Source organism: Pantherophis guttatus, chromosome 8 (genome assembly GCF_059756535.1).
Source record: "Pantherophis guttatus breed Tessera chromosome 8, ASM5975653v1, whole genome shotgun sequence".
In the NCBI taxonomy this organism is placed as follows: Eukaryota; Metazoa; Chordata; class Lepidosauria; order Squamata; family Colubridae; genus Pantherophis; species Pantherophis guttatus.
Window position 1 is genome coordinate 39,576,388 of NC_142070.1, and position 19,356 is coordinate 39,595,743.

At 41.4% G+C, this 19,356-nt stretch overlaps 1 protein-coding gene and 2 long non-coding RNA genes across 3 annotated transcripts; 2 read left to right on the forward strand and 1 right to left on the reverse strand.

The window, feature by feature from the left end:
• The first annotated feature begins 1,629 nt into the window (after nucleotides 1-1,629).
• Nucleotides 1,630-4,915, forward strand: FABP2 (fatty acid binding protein 2). Its single transcript, XM_034401389.2, has 4 exons — nucleotides 1,630-1,788; nucleotides 3,420-3,592; nucleotides 3,883-3,990; nucleotides 4,769-4,915. Exons 1-4 carry the CDS (start codon nucleotides 1,722-1,724, stop codon nucleotides 4,817-4,819), a joined length of 399 nt encoding a protein of 132 aa, XP_034257280.1. The 5' UTR covers nucleotides 1,630-1,721; the 3' UTR covers nucleotides 4,820-4,915.
• On the reverse strand, nucleotides 4,108-8,030 carry LOC117654619 (uncharacterized). Its single transcript, XR_004588345.3, has 2 exons — nucleotides 7,911-8,030; nucleotides 4,108-4,152 (listed from the first exon to the last, which is right to left on the reverse strand). It is a non-coding gene; the product is annotated as an uncharacterized LOC117654619 (long non-coding RNA).
• LOC117654617 (uncharacterized) lies at nucleotides 8,023-18,537 on the forward strand. The gene is made up of 2 exons (XR_004588344.2): nucleotides 8,023-8,380; nucleotides 17,459-18,537. It is a non-coding gene; the product is annotated as an uncharacterized LOC117654617 (long non-coding RNA).
• Nucleotides 18,538-19,356: the final 819 nt, after the last annotated feature.

A 19,356-nucleotide genomic window follows, 5' to 3' on the forward strand; every position in this document is an offset into this window, starting at 1 on the left:
GCAGAAAAAGGCCCATCATTTTATCATGATCCCCAAACTGTTTATCTGACATAGTTGATTGCTACATAGTGAAGACGTTATCTTATCTGTGATAATATAGGTTGTGAATTATAACTGAAAAGTACCTAAGTCCAGTCAGGCAATTTGAACAGACATCTGAACAGCCCAGGGCCATAAATTTATGTAGCCCAAATATAGTCATCAGACTTCATTTTAGATTTGTGGAGTAATGTTAAATTTGCAGCAGTAACAGGAAATTAAGAGGAATTAGAGCCTTTGTTCCTACTCTTCTCCAACTATCTACATCACAGGTGTCAAACTTGTGGCCTCACACTGCCGTTTTGTGACGTTTCCCCCATTTGCGGAGTTGGAATGGGCACAGCCTGCACGTGACGTATCCGGCCTGTGGGCCACCAGTTTGACACCCCTGATCTGCATAGATATGGTTGTTTGCATTTCTTAGATTTTTAACCCCTAAAATTCTTGAAGTATGATTCTTCAAACATGATTCTCAGATATTCCACTGCTGTTTAATTAAAATATTAGATAGGACATCTATAAAATAGGATTATGTAGTTATTGTGAAATCAGTCTTCTATTAAGGTAGGAGAGAGGTGAGAGGGGTTTATGAACACATATGTTTGTGGAAAGAGTGCATTACAACTAGACACAAGAACAGTTTTTCCCCGAACGCCATCACTCTGCTAAACCAATAATTCCCTCAACACTGTCAAACTATTCACTAAGGCTGCATTATTATTACTATTAGTCTTCTCATCATTCCTATCACCCAACTCCTCCCACTTATGACTGCATGACTGTAACTTTGTGCTTGTATTGTTACGATTTATATTTATATTGATTGTTTCCTAGTAGGATTTGATTGCTTATTTGTATCCTATGACTATCATTAAGTGTTGTACCTTATGATTCTTGACAAATGTATCTTGTCTTTTTATGTACACTGGGAGCATATGCACCAAAGACAAATTCCTTTTGTGTCCAATCACACTTGGCCAATAAAGAATTCTATTCTATTCTATTCTATTGGCTATATTAAAATCACATTCTGCCTCAGATCTATTTCCTACATTTCAGAACAGAAAAAGTAAGCCTCACATGATTAGGGTTAAAGGAAACTATAATAAATTGTTCCCAGAGTAAATAACCTGTCACCCATTATTTATATCTTTACCTTACTCAGTGGAACAGCTTCCAAAGAGAACACATATTTAAAGGGGAATGAAAAGTTCTTGTCCTTGCTTGAGCAGATATAAGAAATAAAAGGAAGCATGACAAAAATGTTACAGTACAGTAGGCTTGCTATTTAAAATAAGTGTTGCTTCATTTAAACAGAAAACCATTTTCATTTTCATTCTTTCTCCTTACCAGTAATGATCTAAGCTTTTTTTTTTCTGTCGTCTATCCTATTCAAAGGGAAAAAGAGAATTTAGTAATCACAACTTTACTGAACAATACAGGCAATATTTTTAAGAGATAGAATTAAATATAATATTTATTCTAATTATAATGAATTGAATACGTTGTAGTAATTTAATCTTATTGGATCACCTGACTAATTGTACTTTAGTCAGCCACATCAGTGTATGAATTGCTTTCAAGATAAATGAAGATATAAATTACCCCTTCAGAAAGCTTTACTCTAGATTGGATAGGAAACCTTCTTTTAGTTCTACATTTCCTCATAATAGCTAACAACCATGGCATTTGATGGCACCTGGAAAATAGAGAAGAGTGAAAACTATGAAAAGTTCATGGAAGTAATGGGTAAGATCTGCATTTCCTTGCTTAAGAAAAAACAGATTGCTGATGCAATTCAAAATGCTTGCTACTAATCCCTGGCATTCTTCTTTATTAATCCCTGGACTTTCATTCCAGTTTTTTAATTCTTTAAAATTATCCTTCCCTCAAAGATTTACTGGTAAACCTACATACTTTCAGGTTTGTACATTTCTTTCTGTGACAAACAGAAACGTTGACAAATGATTTTTTTTCTTCATGCCTAAGGAAAGACTTAAACCAAAGTCCACAAGGCATCCCCTTTTTTTTCCATGTTGGCTCTTCAAATCTTAGAAACTTGACTTTCCTGCTTCCAAATATATACAATTCCAATCCCTACTTTCTTGTACACATCCACTCTACAAGGCTTTGTTTTCTCTCTTTTTTTCCATATTTAATTTATACTGTCATTCTGCTGTTATAGGTAAAAAGTCATTGCTGACTTCCCTTTTCTCAAAAACTAGCTTTCTGAGACTCTCATAAACTTTCTGGCTTCCTAAGACTGAGACTCTCAGAATCTAACCTAAGTGGCTTTGCGTTCTACAAAAGCTAATATTAAGAAATCTAATAATTTCTTAAACATCAACTGCACCCAGGGTTCGGTGTCAAAAGATTTAGGATCCTGGCAACTGTAGACCATGAACACAAAAATCAAACAATGAAAACATTAGTTTCTTTAGCAAGTTTCAATTACCAATTCCTGCTCACATACCATCTCACAACCAGTCTGGGTAGATTCTGTTCTGGAATCTAGGCAAGATTGTATGCAGCAGACCGAGATGAGAGTCGTAAGTCTTCCAGCAAGATTTTTTATTTCATCCTCTATTTGTAATTCTCATTATTATGGTCTCAAACATGATATATATTGTTTCCCAGATTCTCCTCTAGGTCTATACTTCCTTTTTCAATGGAATTTATTGTTTTCATATGTGCTACTTCCCATTAGTTATTTGACTCTAGAATGATTGGTTTTCTATTGTTAATAATCAGTACTTGTGTTCTATGTGGTTGCACTGATGTCTAATTTTCCCTTGGTACTTTCTTTAGGCTTTTTTATTACAAAAGTAAACTAAATGCTGTATAACTTGATGTAATTTTACTTAATACTGCATCCAGAGCTTCCTCTTCTCCTTTTTTGTAATAACATTATTTTCCAGTTCAGAAGTATCAGATCATGTATATTTAGCTGATCTAAGCAATTTGACCTTTGACAATATTTTGGCTTCTCTTCAGATTGCATTAAAAAAAAAAGGATTTGCCTATTGTTAAGTGGGGGTTGGGTTTATGTGCTTATTCATCACCCATATTTTGCTTGATTTGGGGTTTGTGAACTCAGCTACTGGCAGATATGGAAAAGAGAAGGGATGCCACATTAGTAGTCCAAGATATACATCATGTATAATTCCACATGGATTAAAATCCCTAAGAAACCATGAGCAGATCCTTGTAAACTGGTTGTATTAGCCTTTAAAACCAAAACCTAGACAAACATGAATTACAGAGGACAGACTCAAATTGTCCTATTCTAGCCTACTCCATTTAGACAATTTATTTAAAATAAGTATTTAAAAAGTATCAGTCTGCTGTGCAACTGACCCACACTCTTTTAACCTTCATAGGTATTAATTTAGTGAAGAGGAAGCTTGGAGCCCATGACAACCTGAAGCTCACAATCAAACAAGACGGAAACAAATTCACCGTTCAAGAAAACAGCAATTTCCGCAGCATAGAGATAGTGTTCACTTTGGGAGTGAATTTTGACTACAGTTTAGCTGATGGAACTGAACTCAATGTAAGAAAACTTTTTCTTCTTCTTAATATTATAGTGTTTTGCTGTTGATGTGGGCTACCATAGCCCACCTCAATTACTGTTCTCATGGATAAATATTCCTGGTTTCATCAATCTTTTCTCACAGGAGTTAGTTTCTGATCTCCTGGGTTAGGTGACAAAATGGTTGAGAGACAAAGGATTCCAAAACACACACACTTTTGTTATAACCAGTTACTAATATGTTCAACATCTAAAAATCTTCCTTCCTCTCTCTTTCCGCTCCTTCCTTATATGCATGCTGTGTACTGTAGGGGGCCTGGGACCTGAAAGGAAACCAACTAATAGGCTCATTCAACCGAAAGGATAATGGAAAGAAACTTGACGCACTCCGAGAACTTGTAGGAGACGAAATGATTCAGGTAAGTGTATCATTGGTATTTTTTATATACAGTAATCAACAACAATAGAAACTCATATTATCTTAACAAGGAACTGAGACGTTTTAACAAAAGAACAAAAACTTTATTAAATATTTACTTACAGTTGTAAGAAAAGAAATAGTTGAGAAGCCAGTTATGGAGCTGAAGCAAAAGGGAAAAAAATCAGATTACAACCTGAAATAACAACCTCTTCTAAAATTGAAAACCAATTTTAAAATGTCTGACAATATATTAATCATAAGTGTAGCCTTGTCATGAATCCTGGCCACATCTAATGCTCCTTCCAGGATTCCATTCCACAATCCAATTTTGTCTAGGTTTGCTTTTTCCAATAGTCTCATCTCTGCCTGCTTGCTAATATGGGCCCTACCACAATAAACAATTTCCTGATCCAACCATAAGTGCTTCTTGGATTTTATTGTAGCTCATTTTGGGAATGAACTTCTTAACTTCTGACACAATTTAGTTAATAATTCCAGGAGCATTTCTCTTTCTGGATACATCAACTGCTATATTGTTGAGTAAATACTAGGATTAATCAAAACTGTTCAAACAGGACTATGTGTCATCTATTTATGGGTCATTATTTAACAATAAATATTGATTTTAGCCTATTTCTGTGGCCTTAAAAAGGGCTGGTTTCTGGAATATAGAATGAAACTATTCTATAGTTTGGGAATATAAGCACTGTAAATCCAGAAAAATATTGCTGATATTCTGACCTGTTTTACTTATTTTAAAAATAAAATCTTTTCAGACTTACACCTACGAAGGAGTAATAGCCAAAAGATTCTTCAAGAAAGCATAAACAACTATTGGTGAAGACTGAAAACCATCAGAAGATCACTTGTGTTTTCTTTACATTTTCTTACCCAAATACAAAGTAGCTAAGTACTAATATTCATTTAAGATGTATTTATCTTTTATGTACCATAACAATTTAGCTAAATGGTATCGCTGAGTATGAATATAAAATTTACTTTTTATAAATGGGAAAAAATAAACCTTATTTCTATTCCATATTCTATAAGACATTGTCTTTCATTGTTGTTGTGAATAATCGCTTATTTAACTCAATATTTAAAATAAATTATCAATCCTTTATAAAATAAAACACTTTTAAGAACTATCTAGTCCGATCCAAATACCATACAAATGTTTTTTTTCAAATTTACCTAGTTCTAACCTTTTTAATTTGCCACATTTCCTCATTAGTTTTTATTTTTGTGATTCCTCTCACTATTTTTATGTAGATTTGGAAAGAACAAATTTTGTACACACATTCTCATCAAAATGTCACCTAATATAATGTATCCTAATTTATGTCCATTAGAGTGGACGACTTCACAACTAACAACAACAACAAAATTCTGTCCAGTAGTCTTTTTTCACCTTGATTTGGTATTGAAAAACTAAGAAAAACACAAATTTCTACTTAGGAAGAAATTCTTGGTTCAAGAAGTCCAAATTTAAAAATTACAGTACATATTAAAATACAACTGTAAGAAACTCTACCTCATCTGTCTTAAAATTAATCTGGCTTTAAAATGAAGAACAAGCCCAGACAAACTAATTCAGATTCCACTCAGATAATCATGGTCTAAATACTCCTTCAAAAAAGACAATATTCACATTAATGATCTCAATTTTTAAGGAACTATATGCAATCAATTTCTTTCAGTTACTGCTCATGAAGTGCTTTTAAAAATGATACTTATTAATGTGTCTGTGAACTATGAAAAATTCCTGGGCTCCAATAGTTGACCAATTTCCCTTTTTAAAAAACAAAACAAAAAAACAAAAACAAAACCATTTTACTGGACCATCTATTAATACACAGATCTAACTCACCAGTATATAATCAAGCCTATTGCCCCCATATCATTTAACAAATAATATCCACATTAGACCACAATAGAGATTCAATGTCGTGTGATTTTCAGTATTTGCCAATGAAATCCTAATACAAATGACTAGAAAAGATGGAGAATTTTAGCTGGGGCCTTCTCTTTCAAGATGATTATTTGCTGTTAAATTAGTGTCAACTTTTAATGATCACATAGTTAGAACTTCTATAGGATTACAAGTAGTCCTCAATTCATTGGTGACTGTTCAAAATTAGAGCATTGAAAACATTGACTTATGACCATTTTTCACACTTAACAACCGTTGCATGGTTGTGTGATCAAAATTTGGATGCTTGACTTTATTTACGACAGTTGTAGCAACCAGGGGTTATGTGATTACCTTTTGTGAACTTCTGACATGCAAGGTCAATAGAGAAGCCAGATTAACTTAACCACCATGTTACTAACTTAACAACTGTGGTGATCACTTTTCAGCCTTGGTAGTACAGGGGTTTAAGGCACCCTGTTATTAAGCTTATTAAGACCAGCTGCCTGCAATTACTGCAGGGTTCGAATCTCGCCAAGGCTCAAGGTTGACTCAGCCTTCCATCCTTTCTAAGGTAGGTGAAATGAGGACCCAGTTTGTGGGGGCAATAAGCTGACTTTGTATAAATATACAAAAAGGATGAAGGCTATTGCTGAGCACATTGTAAGCCGCCCTGAGTCTTCGGAGAAGGGCGGCATATAAATCAAATTAAAACAACAACAACAACAACAACAAAAAAAACTTAAAAGTGTGCATTACTAAATGCACACTTACTAAAAAGTGTGCATCGATTATGTATATTTTAAATATATTAATTAAAACATGTATTTTGTTTAAACTAAAACAGTGTCAATCAGGTTTCAGGCCAGGATGACAGTATAGAAATAGCACTGGCTCCACTGGTTGACGACTTTATCTGGAACTAGGATAATGGTAGTGTACCCATTTTTGTGCTTCTTGACCTCTCATAAAGGTCAAAGCTCTTTGAGTTTTTGATACACCAATCAAATTATCCTTCTGAACTAACTGCAAAGTTTGGTAGGAGGTGCTATACTATGGTTTATTTATTCATTAGATTTTTATTCTGCCTTTACTATTTTATAAGAAACTCAAGGCTGTGAATATACATAATACTCCTTCCTCTCCCACAGTAACCCTCTGAAGTGGGGTGGGCTGAAAATGGGAGTACAGAATATGAGTTGAAGAACTTGGAAGTCTTCTAATCCCTCCTCAACCAGGAGACCTATCCCATTCCAGACAAATGAATGTCCAATCTCTTCTTAAAAATCTCCAGTGATGGAACACCCATGAGTTCTGGTCATAAACCATTCCACTATTTGTCCTGCCTTCAGATGCTTTGGAGAATAGAGACCCAACAGTGATTCAAAAGCAGACAAGCAACATTCATGACTAAGGAGGGACTGGAACTTAGTGTCCTTGTTTTTAGGCCAGCACCTTAACCACTTACACCAAACTGATTCTTTCCTCTGTGGCTTGCTTCCATTTCTGTTGACAGAGCAGTTCCTCTGTTCCTCACTTGGACCTGCCTCAGAGCTCAACCTCCCTTTTCCTTTGCCATCCCTTTGAAACCACTGGGTGAGGTCATCCCTTAGTTGGGAGCCTTGGTATCAATAGGTCAGCAGATGGTAGATGCTCTTGCATCCCTCTAGCATTATGACTAGAGAACTCTGCTAATTCCACACACCTTAAAAGTTGCCAACTTAAAAAACAAAAACAAAAAACAACCCACTAAATTAACCTCTATTGCAGGGGTCTCCAATCTTGGCAACTTTAAGACTTATGGACTTCAACTCCCAGAATTCGTCAGCCAGCTTTGCTTAGCTTTGCTGGCTGAGGAATTCTGGGAGCTGAAGTCCACAAGCCTTAAAGTTGCCAAGATTGGCGATCCGTGCTCTACTGCGAGAAAAACGATTGCTTCTGTTTGAGCCTAAATGAAAACAACACATCTTTGCAAGGAATGTAAACTCCTTATTATCTCTACGCACCGCCACGGGCATCCAAGCCCAGGTTTCTACCATCCCAACCACAATTTCTGTGCCGTACAGAGTTCACGTTCGCAGTGGATCAACCGTAGGCTTCTGAACAGACATAATAAGGGCCTCACCTCACCGGAAGTCTCTACCGGAAACATCGCTATTGTGCCTCTCCTTTTTTTTGTGTGTGTGTTTCTATGGTAGTAACTGTCTTATGTACGCCGGGCGCCGTTCGCGGAAGAAATCCTTTCCGTGTGGGGGACAATGGAGGCTGCGGAAGGCGTTGAGGTACGAGACCGCCGAAAGACTGACCATGAACCGGACCGGCTGGCAGCCGAGGTGACCGGAACGACGGGGAACATCTCCTGCGGGCCCCCTCTCTCCGGGACGTCCTACTGGCTGGACTTCTGGCTGATGATCCTCTTCGACTTCGTGCTCTTCGTCTTCGTTTATCTGCTACCTTGAAGCGGCTGTAGCGAGGGGTGAGTGGGAAAGGGCGGCGGCTCAGGGAGACGAAGGAGACCGCTTGGCACGGGGGATGACGGAGTGATAACGGGTCCCAAGAGCGAGAGTTCCAGATTTGAAGAGAAATCAGCAGGATTCCGTTTGACCACTTTTGAATGTCGTAAATAGTGTGAAGCCGGCGGTTGGGGCTTGTGGTGTGTGGTTTTATCTTTTGGGATGTGAGGTACGACCCACAAGCTGTACCGAGACTCGGTGAAACCTCTGCTTCCAGGATCGCATTAGGCCAGGGGTGGGCAACTGTGGCCCTCTTACAACCTGTGGGCTTCAACTCCCAGAATTCCTGAGACAGCCAAGCTGTCTCAGGAATTCTGGGAGTTGAAGTCCACAGGTTGTAGAAGGGCCACAGTGGCCCAGCCCTGCATTAGGCCATTTCCTTTGGCCCGGCAATAATGTAAATCCCAGACGGATGTCTATGGAGATTCTCAGTCATCCAGGTCATGGTTGTCCCAAAGGTGCTTTTTCAAGAAGCAATTAAACTTCCTGGTTTTTCTTTGAAGTCGTTTCGCTTCTCATTCAAGAAGCTTCTTCAGCTCTGCCTGAATGGAACTACCTGCGCCTGTGTTCAATAGTGAAGGGACACAGGGCAGAAAAGGCACAGCTCCACAACACAGTCCTTTCAGCAATTCCAAGAAGGCTCCACACCCATTGCTCAGGTGACCCTGAGGACACAGACAAACCTCCAAGTGCCCTCAGCCACTCTCTAAAACAGGGCTGTTAAACTCATGCATCATGCACTGGCCAAGGCCGGTTTAGCAAAGAGGGGGAAAGTCTCGATACTTCACATGACAACGCAAGTTTGACGCTCCTGCTCTAAAAGAATGCAAATGACCAGCTGTCAGCAAAAAAATATAAATCCTTCCATTCCCCATCATCCAGCCAGTGCTGAACAAGCTTCTTGGATGAGAAGCGAAACATCTTTAAAGAAAAACCAGAAAGTCAAGTTGCCTCTTGAAAAAGCATCTTTGAGATAATCCGATGGGTCCTTTGAGATAATTTATTTATTTATTTATTTATTTATTAGATTTCTATACCGCCCTACTCCCGAAGGACTCAGGGCGGTGCACAGCCAAACAATAAAAACACATACAATACAAAATTTAAAAAATAGAATAAAATCAAATTAAATAATTTTGGCCCCGACAAATTTAAAACCCCAAACTTTTAAAACCAATTTAAAATTGAATATATAAATACTAAAAAATATTTAAAATTTTAAAAATCTTTTATAAAAGAGGGGGAAAATTAGGCCAGGCCGGCCTGGTGAAATAGTAAGGTCTTTAAGGCGCGGCGGAAGGTGCGCAGATCCGGGATCCTCCGTATCTCTGGGGGGAGCTCGTTCCAGATAGTAGGTGCCCCCACAGAGAAGGCTCTCCCCCTGGGGGCCGCCAGTCGGCATTGTTTGGCTGACGGCACCCGGAGGAGCCCCTCTCTATGGGAGCGTACCGGCCGGTGGGAGGCTATTGGTGGTAGTAGGCGGTCCCGCAAGTACCCGGGTCCTAAGCCATGGAGCGCTTTAAAGGTGGTAACCAAAACCTTGAAGCGCACCCGGAAGACCACCGGGAGCCAGTGCAGCTCGCGCAGGAGAGGTGTTACATGGGAACGCCATGTCGCTCCCATTACCATCCGCGCGGCCGCACTCTGCGCCAGTTGGAGCCTCCGGGTGCTCCTCAAGGGGAGCCCCATGTAGAGAGCGTTGCAATAGTCCAGGCGGGAGGTGACAAGGGCATGAGTGACCGTGCGTAAAGAGTCCCGATCCAGAAAGGGACGCAACTGGCGAATCAGGCGAACCTGATGAAAAATCCTCCCGGTCACGGCCGTCAAGTGCTCTTCTAAAGACAGCCGTGAGTCCAGGAGGACGCCCAAGTTGCGAGCCCTCTCCGTGGGGGCCAATGATTCGCCCCCAATAGTCAGTGATGGCGTCAACTGACTATATCGGGACGTCGGAAACCACAGCCACTCAGTCTTGGATGGGTTGAGCCTGAGCCTGTTCCTCCCCATCCAGATCCGTACGGCCTCCAGGCACCGGGACATCACTTCAAGGGCATCGTTGGGGTGATCCGGGGTGGAGATGTACAGCTGGGTGTCGTCAGCGTACTGATGGTACTCCACCCCGAAACCACGGATGATCTCGCCCAGCGGCTTCACATAAATGTTGAACAGGAGAGGCGAGAGGACCGACCCTTGCGGCACCCCACATATGAGGGGCCTCGGGGTCGACCTCTGTCCCCCTGTCAACACAGACTGCGACCGGTCAGAGAGAAAGGAGGAGAACCACCGCAACACAGTGCCTCCCACCCCCAACTCTTCCAACCGGTGCAGCATGATACCATGGTCGATGGTATCAAAAGCCGCTGAGAGATCTAACAAGACCAGGACAGAGGAGCACCCCCTGTCCCGAGCCCTCCAGAGATCATCAACCAACGCGACCAATGCCGTTTCCGTGCTGTACCCGGGCCTGAAGCCCGACTGGAACGGATCCAGATACGTCGTTTCATCCAGGTGCTGGGGGAGCTGTTGCGCGACCACACTCTCAACAACCTTCGCAACAAAGCGAAGATTGGAGACCGGACGATAATTTACCAACATTGCCGGGTCCAGGGAAGGCTTCTTGAGGAGAGGCCTCACCACCGCCTCTTTCAAGGCGGCGGGAAAGTCACCCTCACTCAGCGAAGCGTTTATAATCCCCTGGAGCCAGCCTCGTGTCACTTCCCGGGAAGCCAGTACTAACCAGGAAGGACACGGGTCCAATAAACAAGTGGTCGCGTTCAGTCTACCCAGAATCCTGTCCACGTCCTCAGGGGTCACAGGATCAAACTCATCCCAGATAACATTCTCAAGACCTGCCCCTGTCTCTCCCCCTGAGACTACCCAGTCGGAGTCCAAATCTTCCCGAATCTGAGTGATTTTGTCATACAGATACTGAACAAAATCCTCGGCTCTACCCTCCAAGGGGTCCTCCCGCGCTTCCTGGTGGAGCAGGGAGCGGGTCACCCTAAAGAGGGCGGCCGGGCGATTATCTGATGACGCAATAAGAGCAGCAAAATAACTACATTTCGCTGCTTTTATCGCCACTAAGTAATTCCTAATGTGGGATCTTACTAGTGTCCGGTCAGATTCAAGAAGACTGGCCCTCCAACTACTCTCTAGGCGTCTTTTCCGGCGCTTCAACTCCCTCAGCTCCTCGGTAAACCAAGGAGCCAATTGAGATCGGCGCCGGGTCAGAGGCCGCAAAGGCACGACCCGATCCAGAGCACCAGCAGCCGCCCTATCCCAGGCGGCCACCAGGTCTCCAGTCGAGGCGTGTGCCAGAACCTCAGGAAATGGCCCAAGCTCCGTCTGGAATCTGTCAGGTTCCATCAGGCGCCTGGGGCGGAACCATCTGACCGGCTCCGCCTCCCTGCGGCGGGGTGCAGCGGTTTGAAAGTCGAGACGAAGGAGAGAGTGATCTGACCATGACAAGGGTTCAGTAACTATATCCCCTATATCAAGATCCCTCAACCACTGTCCAGAGACAAAAACCAGATCCAGCGTGTTTCCCCCTGTGTGGGTAGGGCCATGAATTAACTGGGTCAGGTCCATAGCTGTCATGGAAGCCATGAACTCCCGAGCCATCTCTGACGTCTCACCCACGGACGGCAGGTTGAAATCCCCCATAACCATAAGCTTAGGGGTATCAACCGCCACCGCGGCGATGACATTGAGTAGCTCGGGCAGGGCTGTTGCCACGTGGCAGGGAGCCAGGTACGTGATCAGCAAACCCATCTGAACCCCATGACCCCATTTCACAAAAAGGGATTCACAGCCGGCCGTCTGAGGAACAGTGGCCTCCCTCGGTCTCAGACCTTCTTTAATGATAACCGCTACCCCCCCGCCCCTCCCCTGTGACCTCGGCTGATGGAATGCTTGGAAACCTGGCGGGCACATTTCAACGAGGGGAACCCCCCCCTCCTGGCCCAACCAGGTCTCCGTAATACCTGCCAGGTCCGCACCCCCCTCCTGAACAAGATCACAGATGAGGGGGGCTTTATTTACTACGGACCTGGCATTGCACAGCATCAGCCGAAGGCCTGGGTCCTGAGGGTCTATGCAACCTGAGGAGCGAGTAGAGCCTTGGGGGCCGGAGCATGCCACCGCTCGTAGACAGCGAGTGCGCACTCCCCTAACACGATATGGCCCCCTGCTCCCGCCATATCTACCCCTCCCACCTACAGTACTGATGTTCAAAAAACTATCCGGACAAGCTCTAACCCCCCCCTCGATCCCGGGCCCTCCATCCCCCACACCACGCTTCACTGCCAGACCCGACCCTCCCCCTTGTGGGTTATCCCCCATACCCACAGCCCGAATTCCAATCTGACCCTCCCCCTCCCTAGGACCCCTTAAAAATTTGACTAAAAATTTTGTTAAAAAACCCCTCAATCCCCTCGTTTTCACATGCCACCTCTCTGGGTCCCAAAACCCTTCCTTGAGGTGGGCCCTCGATAGTGAGGAGGGCCACATCTGCGAGAAGGGGGAATCTCGCAGCGCAAGAAGATCTGCAGTCGTATACATCTCCAAAATGCAGCGATGGAGGCCCAAAGCTCAGACAGGGGACTTCACAAAAGATGTAACACAGCCAATTGTTCATCGATGTGCTGTTGGTGTCTCAACTGTCCTCCCACAACAGCAGGAGGGTCCTAAATTATCTCCTCCAATGGGGGCGACCTCCGGCCCGCCCTCTCACAGCGGAACCCCACGGGGCCGTAGATTGAAAAAGTTCTCCCACAGACAAGAGCCATGATGTAATAGAGGACCCCTCAACAGTTGCATCAATTTGGCTGACCATGGTCGGAAGAAAGATTTATCAGTCTATCAGTCAGTCTATGAGTCACGCCAGGGGTGAAGATGGAAAATACTTGGCAAAGTCTTATACTCAAGATCATATTCGAGTAAGTCCCGATGAAAAAAAGGGAAGAAGGGAAGGGGAAGAAGGAAGAGGGGAAGAAAAGGGGGGGGGAGAAAGAAGATTCCCTCAATTAGGGCAAATAATAAGCCCATTTAGGCAGACACAGTACCTGGGAGGGGGAGGAGAAAAGGGCTGGTATCTATGTGACGGAAAACTCCTCCGTCGCCCCCCAGCCCTACATTCCTCAGATAGTTCAGTTCTTCCGGGATAACAAATCCAAACCCCAGCCTCCATTGGATGTCACAGGGGGCCTCCAGGTCCTCTACAGCTGCCAAGATATCCCGGGAGGGGGTCTTTCTTCTCCAGTCCGTTATGCTCCTCTCAGTTTTCACCCTCTAGCAAGGCCCCTTCTCCGGCAATAGGGCCTGAGAACAGCTCCAGTACTTCCATGGGGTGTGCCATGGCCCAGTTTAATGTTGGGGCCGGCCTCACCACCCCCGCTGATATCCACGCCACCATTCCCGGTTTCCAGGGGCCGCTGAGGAAGTTCCTGAGTGGGGCAGATGAAATTTCAACAGGCTGCCACCACTCGCTGCCCCACAGCCATACTTCCCCTTTCACCTTGCTGCTATCGCTGCCCACAAACAAACCACCATAGCACCACTTTCGGCGGCGTTGGAGCAGCGCAGCCAACTTCTTCGCCGGCGCCTCTAGGCATGTCCAGGGGCGAGGGAGATCTCAAAAACCCTCGCCCCCTCCGCTGACTGACCCCCCCGCCGCCAGCAAGCCACATCTCCATATCTCCGTTCTCCGCTCTCTGCTCTCCGCTCGGCTCGGCTCCACTCTCCCTTCTCCTTCTCCTTCCCAGCAGCGCCGCCGATCTCCACTCCCCACTCGGCTCGGCTCTCGGCGGCGTCGGCGGAGTTGGAGCAGCGCGGCCACATTCTCCCTCGCCGCCTCCGACTCCGGGGGCGTCCAGGGGCGAGGAAGATCGCAAAACCCTCGCCCCGAAGCCATCCGACCGAATCAGGGGTCGCTGATGGTCGAGCTCCCCTGCACCACCCCCTCGAGCCCCAGAAAGTCCTCCATCCAGCCGCAGCACCTCACCTCACGACTGCCATCTTGCGCATGCTTACTTACTACTAGATAAAAGCAAAAGTTTCTTGCTTTGTGGGAGATCATTGAACAAAACAGAAATCACGTCTTATTCTCTAATTAAAATAATTGATGTTAAATTGAAGAAGCCTAATAAGTCTTGAACTGGCGAAACATTTTAGTGTGGTAGATGAGAAATTCTGGAATTGTAATGTTTTAATAGGAAAACGACCAAACTATCTATCTATCTATCTATCTATCTATCTATCTATCTATCTATCTATCTATCTATACACATACAATGGTAATTGGGACAATGGTAATTGTATACCACCATTTAATTTGAAACGAAAGAGTCAAGATGTGAGTAAAGTGAAAATGGTCAGCTTTCATTCAAGAGGTTTGACAAAAAGTATGGCATTAACATTGAGGAATTACAGCCATTTTAATACACCCATCCCCAGTTTTGGTGGCCCATTAAAGATAGAACAAACTAACATAATTACATGTATAAGCATTGTTTTTAATGCTTAGATTAAAATCTTTTGCAGTCAGTGAGACTGCCTGAAGTCTGGATCCCATGACATAACCATTGTTTCCTCATTTGAAATGCTTTGCCACACCTTTATTACAGCTGCTTTTATCTATTGCTTGTTTGCGGGTCTTGTCATTGTACCAATATGTACGAACCTGATTGTAATTCCCTTTTCCTCAGCTGGAGCAGGTAGTTCCCTTTCCTTTGATACAGATGCTTTCTGGGGTTAAAAGATAAAATGTTATCCTTCAACTCCAGGATCCAGTTTCCTTTTCCTTCCTGCTAAGAAGCAATTTAATTCTTAAGTATCATTTTGCTACTAAATAGCTAGTCCTGTTTCTGTAGTTCAGGGTTGAACTGTGGAGTTCTTGGTGCTATGTAAGTGTGTTTATTTGTATGTTTCTTTACATGAATAGGTAATATCAGTGTCTGTGTGATGTTCACTGTGATCAGTGTGATCACAGTGTGATCAGTGTCTTGGTGATTTCTTGATTGTTTTTTGCTTGATTGTCTTGTGTTAGGGAACAGGCCAAAAATGGGGTGCGCAGAGGCCAAAAATGGGACGCACGGAAGCTGAAAATGGGGTGCGCAGTGGTGGCCATAGGCGGCAGTGGCAATGTGCGGCAGCAATTCCCGCAGCCTGGAAGAGCTGATAGATGGTATTCCGGGAGGCAGATCCAACCGCCAATCAGCTGCTCATGCTAAATCAGGCTGTGCTGAAGCTGACCAGGCTGTTTGCTGTTTAATGCAAGGAGGCAAATTGCTGAAAGGCAAAGGCCAGCGGGTAGGAGCCAGCGGGTGGGTGGAGCTTCAATATATGCTGTATAAGACACACAGACATTTCCACCCACTTTTTTGGGTAGGAAAAGTGTGTCTTATACACCAAAAAATGCAGTATTTAGATATATTCTGCACCTTGAGTTATTTGTAAAAAAATAATAAAGGTGGGATATAAATAATATAAAGAAAATGTGTAGTTTGGTGGGGAAGCAAAAATTTAGAATTGCAGCTGCCTGAATTTACATCTACTAGGAAGTCTTAGATAGCATCTAAGGCAAAGAATGGACGAGTGATTTATTATGAAAGTTTGATCTCCAAATATTACAGTTGTGCATTTCAGGACATAGTGTAGCAACAAGCAATAGTAAACACTGTAAGTATACCTGGGAGATAAATATGTCTAATTCTAAGGAAGTGGTATATTTAAAACTTTTTAACAACTGTACCAAGTTTTCAAAACAGGGATTTTTTTGTATGTATTTGAAACAGGGTGGATTTGATTTAAATCGACTTGATTTAAATCACAATTTAAATCATGATTTAAATCACTAGTAAAAAGGCTTGATTTAAATCAACTCGATTTAAATCATAATTTTTAAAGAGCAACTGTCATCTCTGCTACTCCTTTGACCCACTGTTGACTCACCGATAGTCCCAGTGTTGCAGAATATACAGCCTCATGCTACATAACTAAGCTCCATTTCATGCTGAATAAACTAAATTATTTATGTATCTTAAATAGAAAACTATTTTACGATAGATTTTTACCCCAAAAGTTTTTTATTAAAATAAATTCGATAAAAATTAAAAAAAATCTGATTTAAATAAAAAAAAATCCAATTTAAATCAAAAAAATCTGATTTTTTTAAAAAAAATCATTGATTTTTATCCACCCTGATTTGAAAAGATCAATTTTAAATGGTTCAAAAGCAAGTTTATGCAACTTCTTATCTATACTGGATTAATGACTAGTTTTTAAAATCCAGAATTATGGCTTGTACCTTTGGAGCAAGATTTCTAACTTCACTGATCAAATAAATGGTCTTACTTCATTTACTAAACATTTATCATTCCATTTTGGGGTTAGTGATTGAGAATGTTGGACTAATTCAGAAAATGAGAGGATAGAACTTTTTGCAATTAAATGTAATGCCATTTATATCTTAATCGGTAGGGTTGTTTTTTACATGTTGCAATCAAGTCAGACCAAGTAAAAATGTAAATCACTTTATGCCACAAAAGAAAAAATACTGGATGGTTGTGGTTATGTCTTATGGCTCCATAGCATTATACCAGTATGTGTCACATGCAGGCCATGCCCACCAACTCTGCGAAGTGAAAAACATCGCAATACATCATGTGATGGCAATGTGACACCGTGAGTTTGACACCTGTGCATTATACAATACTTGAAAAATCTAAGACAAAATGATGAATTAGTTTATAATTCATGTTTCCACCTGATGTGTCAGTGGCTATTAAAATAGTTTTAAAACTGGATCAACATTCATGAAATATGGAGTTTTGATGACTAACAACTAGAACAGATATATGACTAGAGGCAAAAAACATCTATGAATAATCCATTGGGAAGGAACAACAGAATAAGTTATGTTCTACTTTTAGGTTATCAGGGAACTGATGATGCTGATGATGATACTAGAAGTCTGATGCACAGGATTATATTGGGTACAGTTTTTTTCACTGATTGATCTAATTTTTATTTTCTTTATACTGCAGACAACCAGACTGCCTTCAAGAAAAACCAGCTCCTTTAGCTGCTTTTGCTTCACAACCAAAAATAAAGAACACTGGAAAACTGTTACATCAGAAATCTCAAAAACAACTGCTCTTTCTATATTTGAATTGTTGACATAGTTTTGCTGAGCAATTAGATATGGTGAACTTGCTCTATGATGACCTGTCATGTTTCACATTATTCTTCAATGTACAAATTCTGCCTTACGGCAAATATAACTAATTGAAGTGTCACAACACTTTCAATTAAGTTTGCAGTTGTCTATTTTCAGCAATCGACTCTTATCGCCATCCAAGTGGACTGGAGACAAATATCTCTGTAACAATAATGTATGATGAACTCTTAGCATAAAATGAGAAAATGTAACCTGATCAATTCTGAGGGTTGTTTTAACTGATTTTATGTAAAGAAGTTGCATATATTCTTCTCAATATGCATTTGCCATGTTTGAAGTTTTAAAGTACTTCGTGTTCAGCTTTGTGCCTTCAGAAGCAATGTGTGCTTGGACTGTGCGGATGATATTTTATGATCCTTATGATATATAAACACACCAACCATTTGAATAAATTTTACTCTGTCTAATGTGGTCCTGATCCCCATTATACTTTGGATTTGCCCTTTTGACGTTTCATGTTCTAAAAGTAGATTGAAAAGAAAGTCTGCAGACATTCCTGTTAATTTTCATAATTTAAATGTTTTTCTTTTGATTGGTTTTGTGCTCTACTCTCAATAATGTATAAACTGAATATTTATTACATTTATATTCTAGAGTAAATGGATTCACCCTATTTTTGTCAGGCTGGGACAAGGGGCTTTCTTTAAACATTGAATTAATTCCATTGAGCTTATAAATTTGTTGTGCTGAGCACAAGATCTGAAGCATTGGTGGAGGTAGGGTGAAGTTCTAATGAGATTGAATTTGGGTTTATTTTCTTTGAGAAATTTGAGAGGGGGTTATATTTAAAGTAAATTCAGTATTGCTGTTCAACCTATATATGTGTCAATTCCTCCACAAGAATTGACTATAGCCAAGCAATAAAAAAGGAATGAATCAAACATATTAATATCATAACTTGAATTCTTTGTCCTAAGTTAATGTTCTAAAATTGTTCTTCCGTCAGCTAATAAAGAAATAAGAAAACCTTTAATTACTTCAGAGTTCAAATGTGAACTCTGGTCTGCATTTACAAAGTACAGAGATAATAGCAATACAATTATTTTCTTCACTGAGAAACTGAGTATTTAGAATGATTTTTCTTTTCAAATTCAAGACAAGCAAATAGGAATGTGGCCCAATATACTAGGTTCTCAATTTTATTAGTTGAGAAAGTCAACTTACTATAGTGCGTAAGTACAACTTACTCTGTAAGAGAGTTGTAAGTAGTATGAATATAACTGAATGCACCACTACTTGCTTTACTATTGGGTCTAATAGTATTCGTCGGAAGGGACAAGAGTCTTAAAGAAATGGGCGATTCATAGCCACACTCTGAATAAGAAAATTATCACATGTGAATTCAAGTAAAACAATCCATATGTCATGATTTACCTATATTTACATATTTATTAAATACATCTGGTAATGTTATTTAGAATCTTTCATATTGTCAGAATGTCCACCCCTATCCATTAAAAATTTGGAGTCTTGGTAAACTTAGCATAGTGAAATGAAAACTGGCTTATTTAAATGCATAAAGATGTAACAAGTATTCATTTGATAGAATTGGACATGTCATCTGCTTTTACAGAAATATAAATCAATTGCAGTTCAGAAGTGAAACAATATGATATGGAGCAGAATGCAAGTATTACATTTTTACCAGATGGTTGGTTATTGTATTATTTGCTAGTAAATATTTACTCTCTCAAACTGAGGAGC

Coding starts and splice junctions, on each gene's coding strand:
- FABP2 (XM_034401389.2), top strand. CDS start 1,722: ATGGCATTTGATGGCACCTGGAAAATAGAGAAGAGTGAAAACTATGAA. Junction 3,593..3,882: donor CTGATGGAACTGAACTCAAT/GTAAGAAAACTT, acceptor TGTGTACTGTAG/GGGGCCTGGGACCTGAAAGG. Junction 3,991..4,768: donor TAGGAGACGAAATGATTCAG/GTAAGTGTATCA, acceptor AAATCTTTTCAG/ACTTACACCTACGAAGGAGT.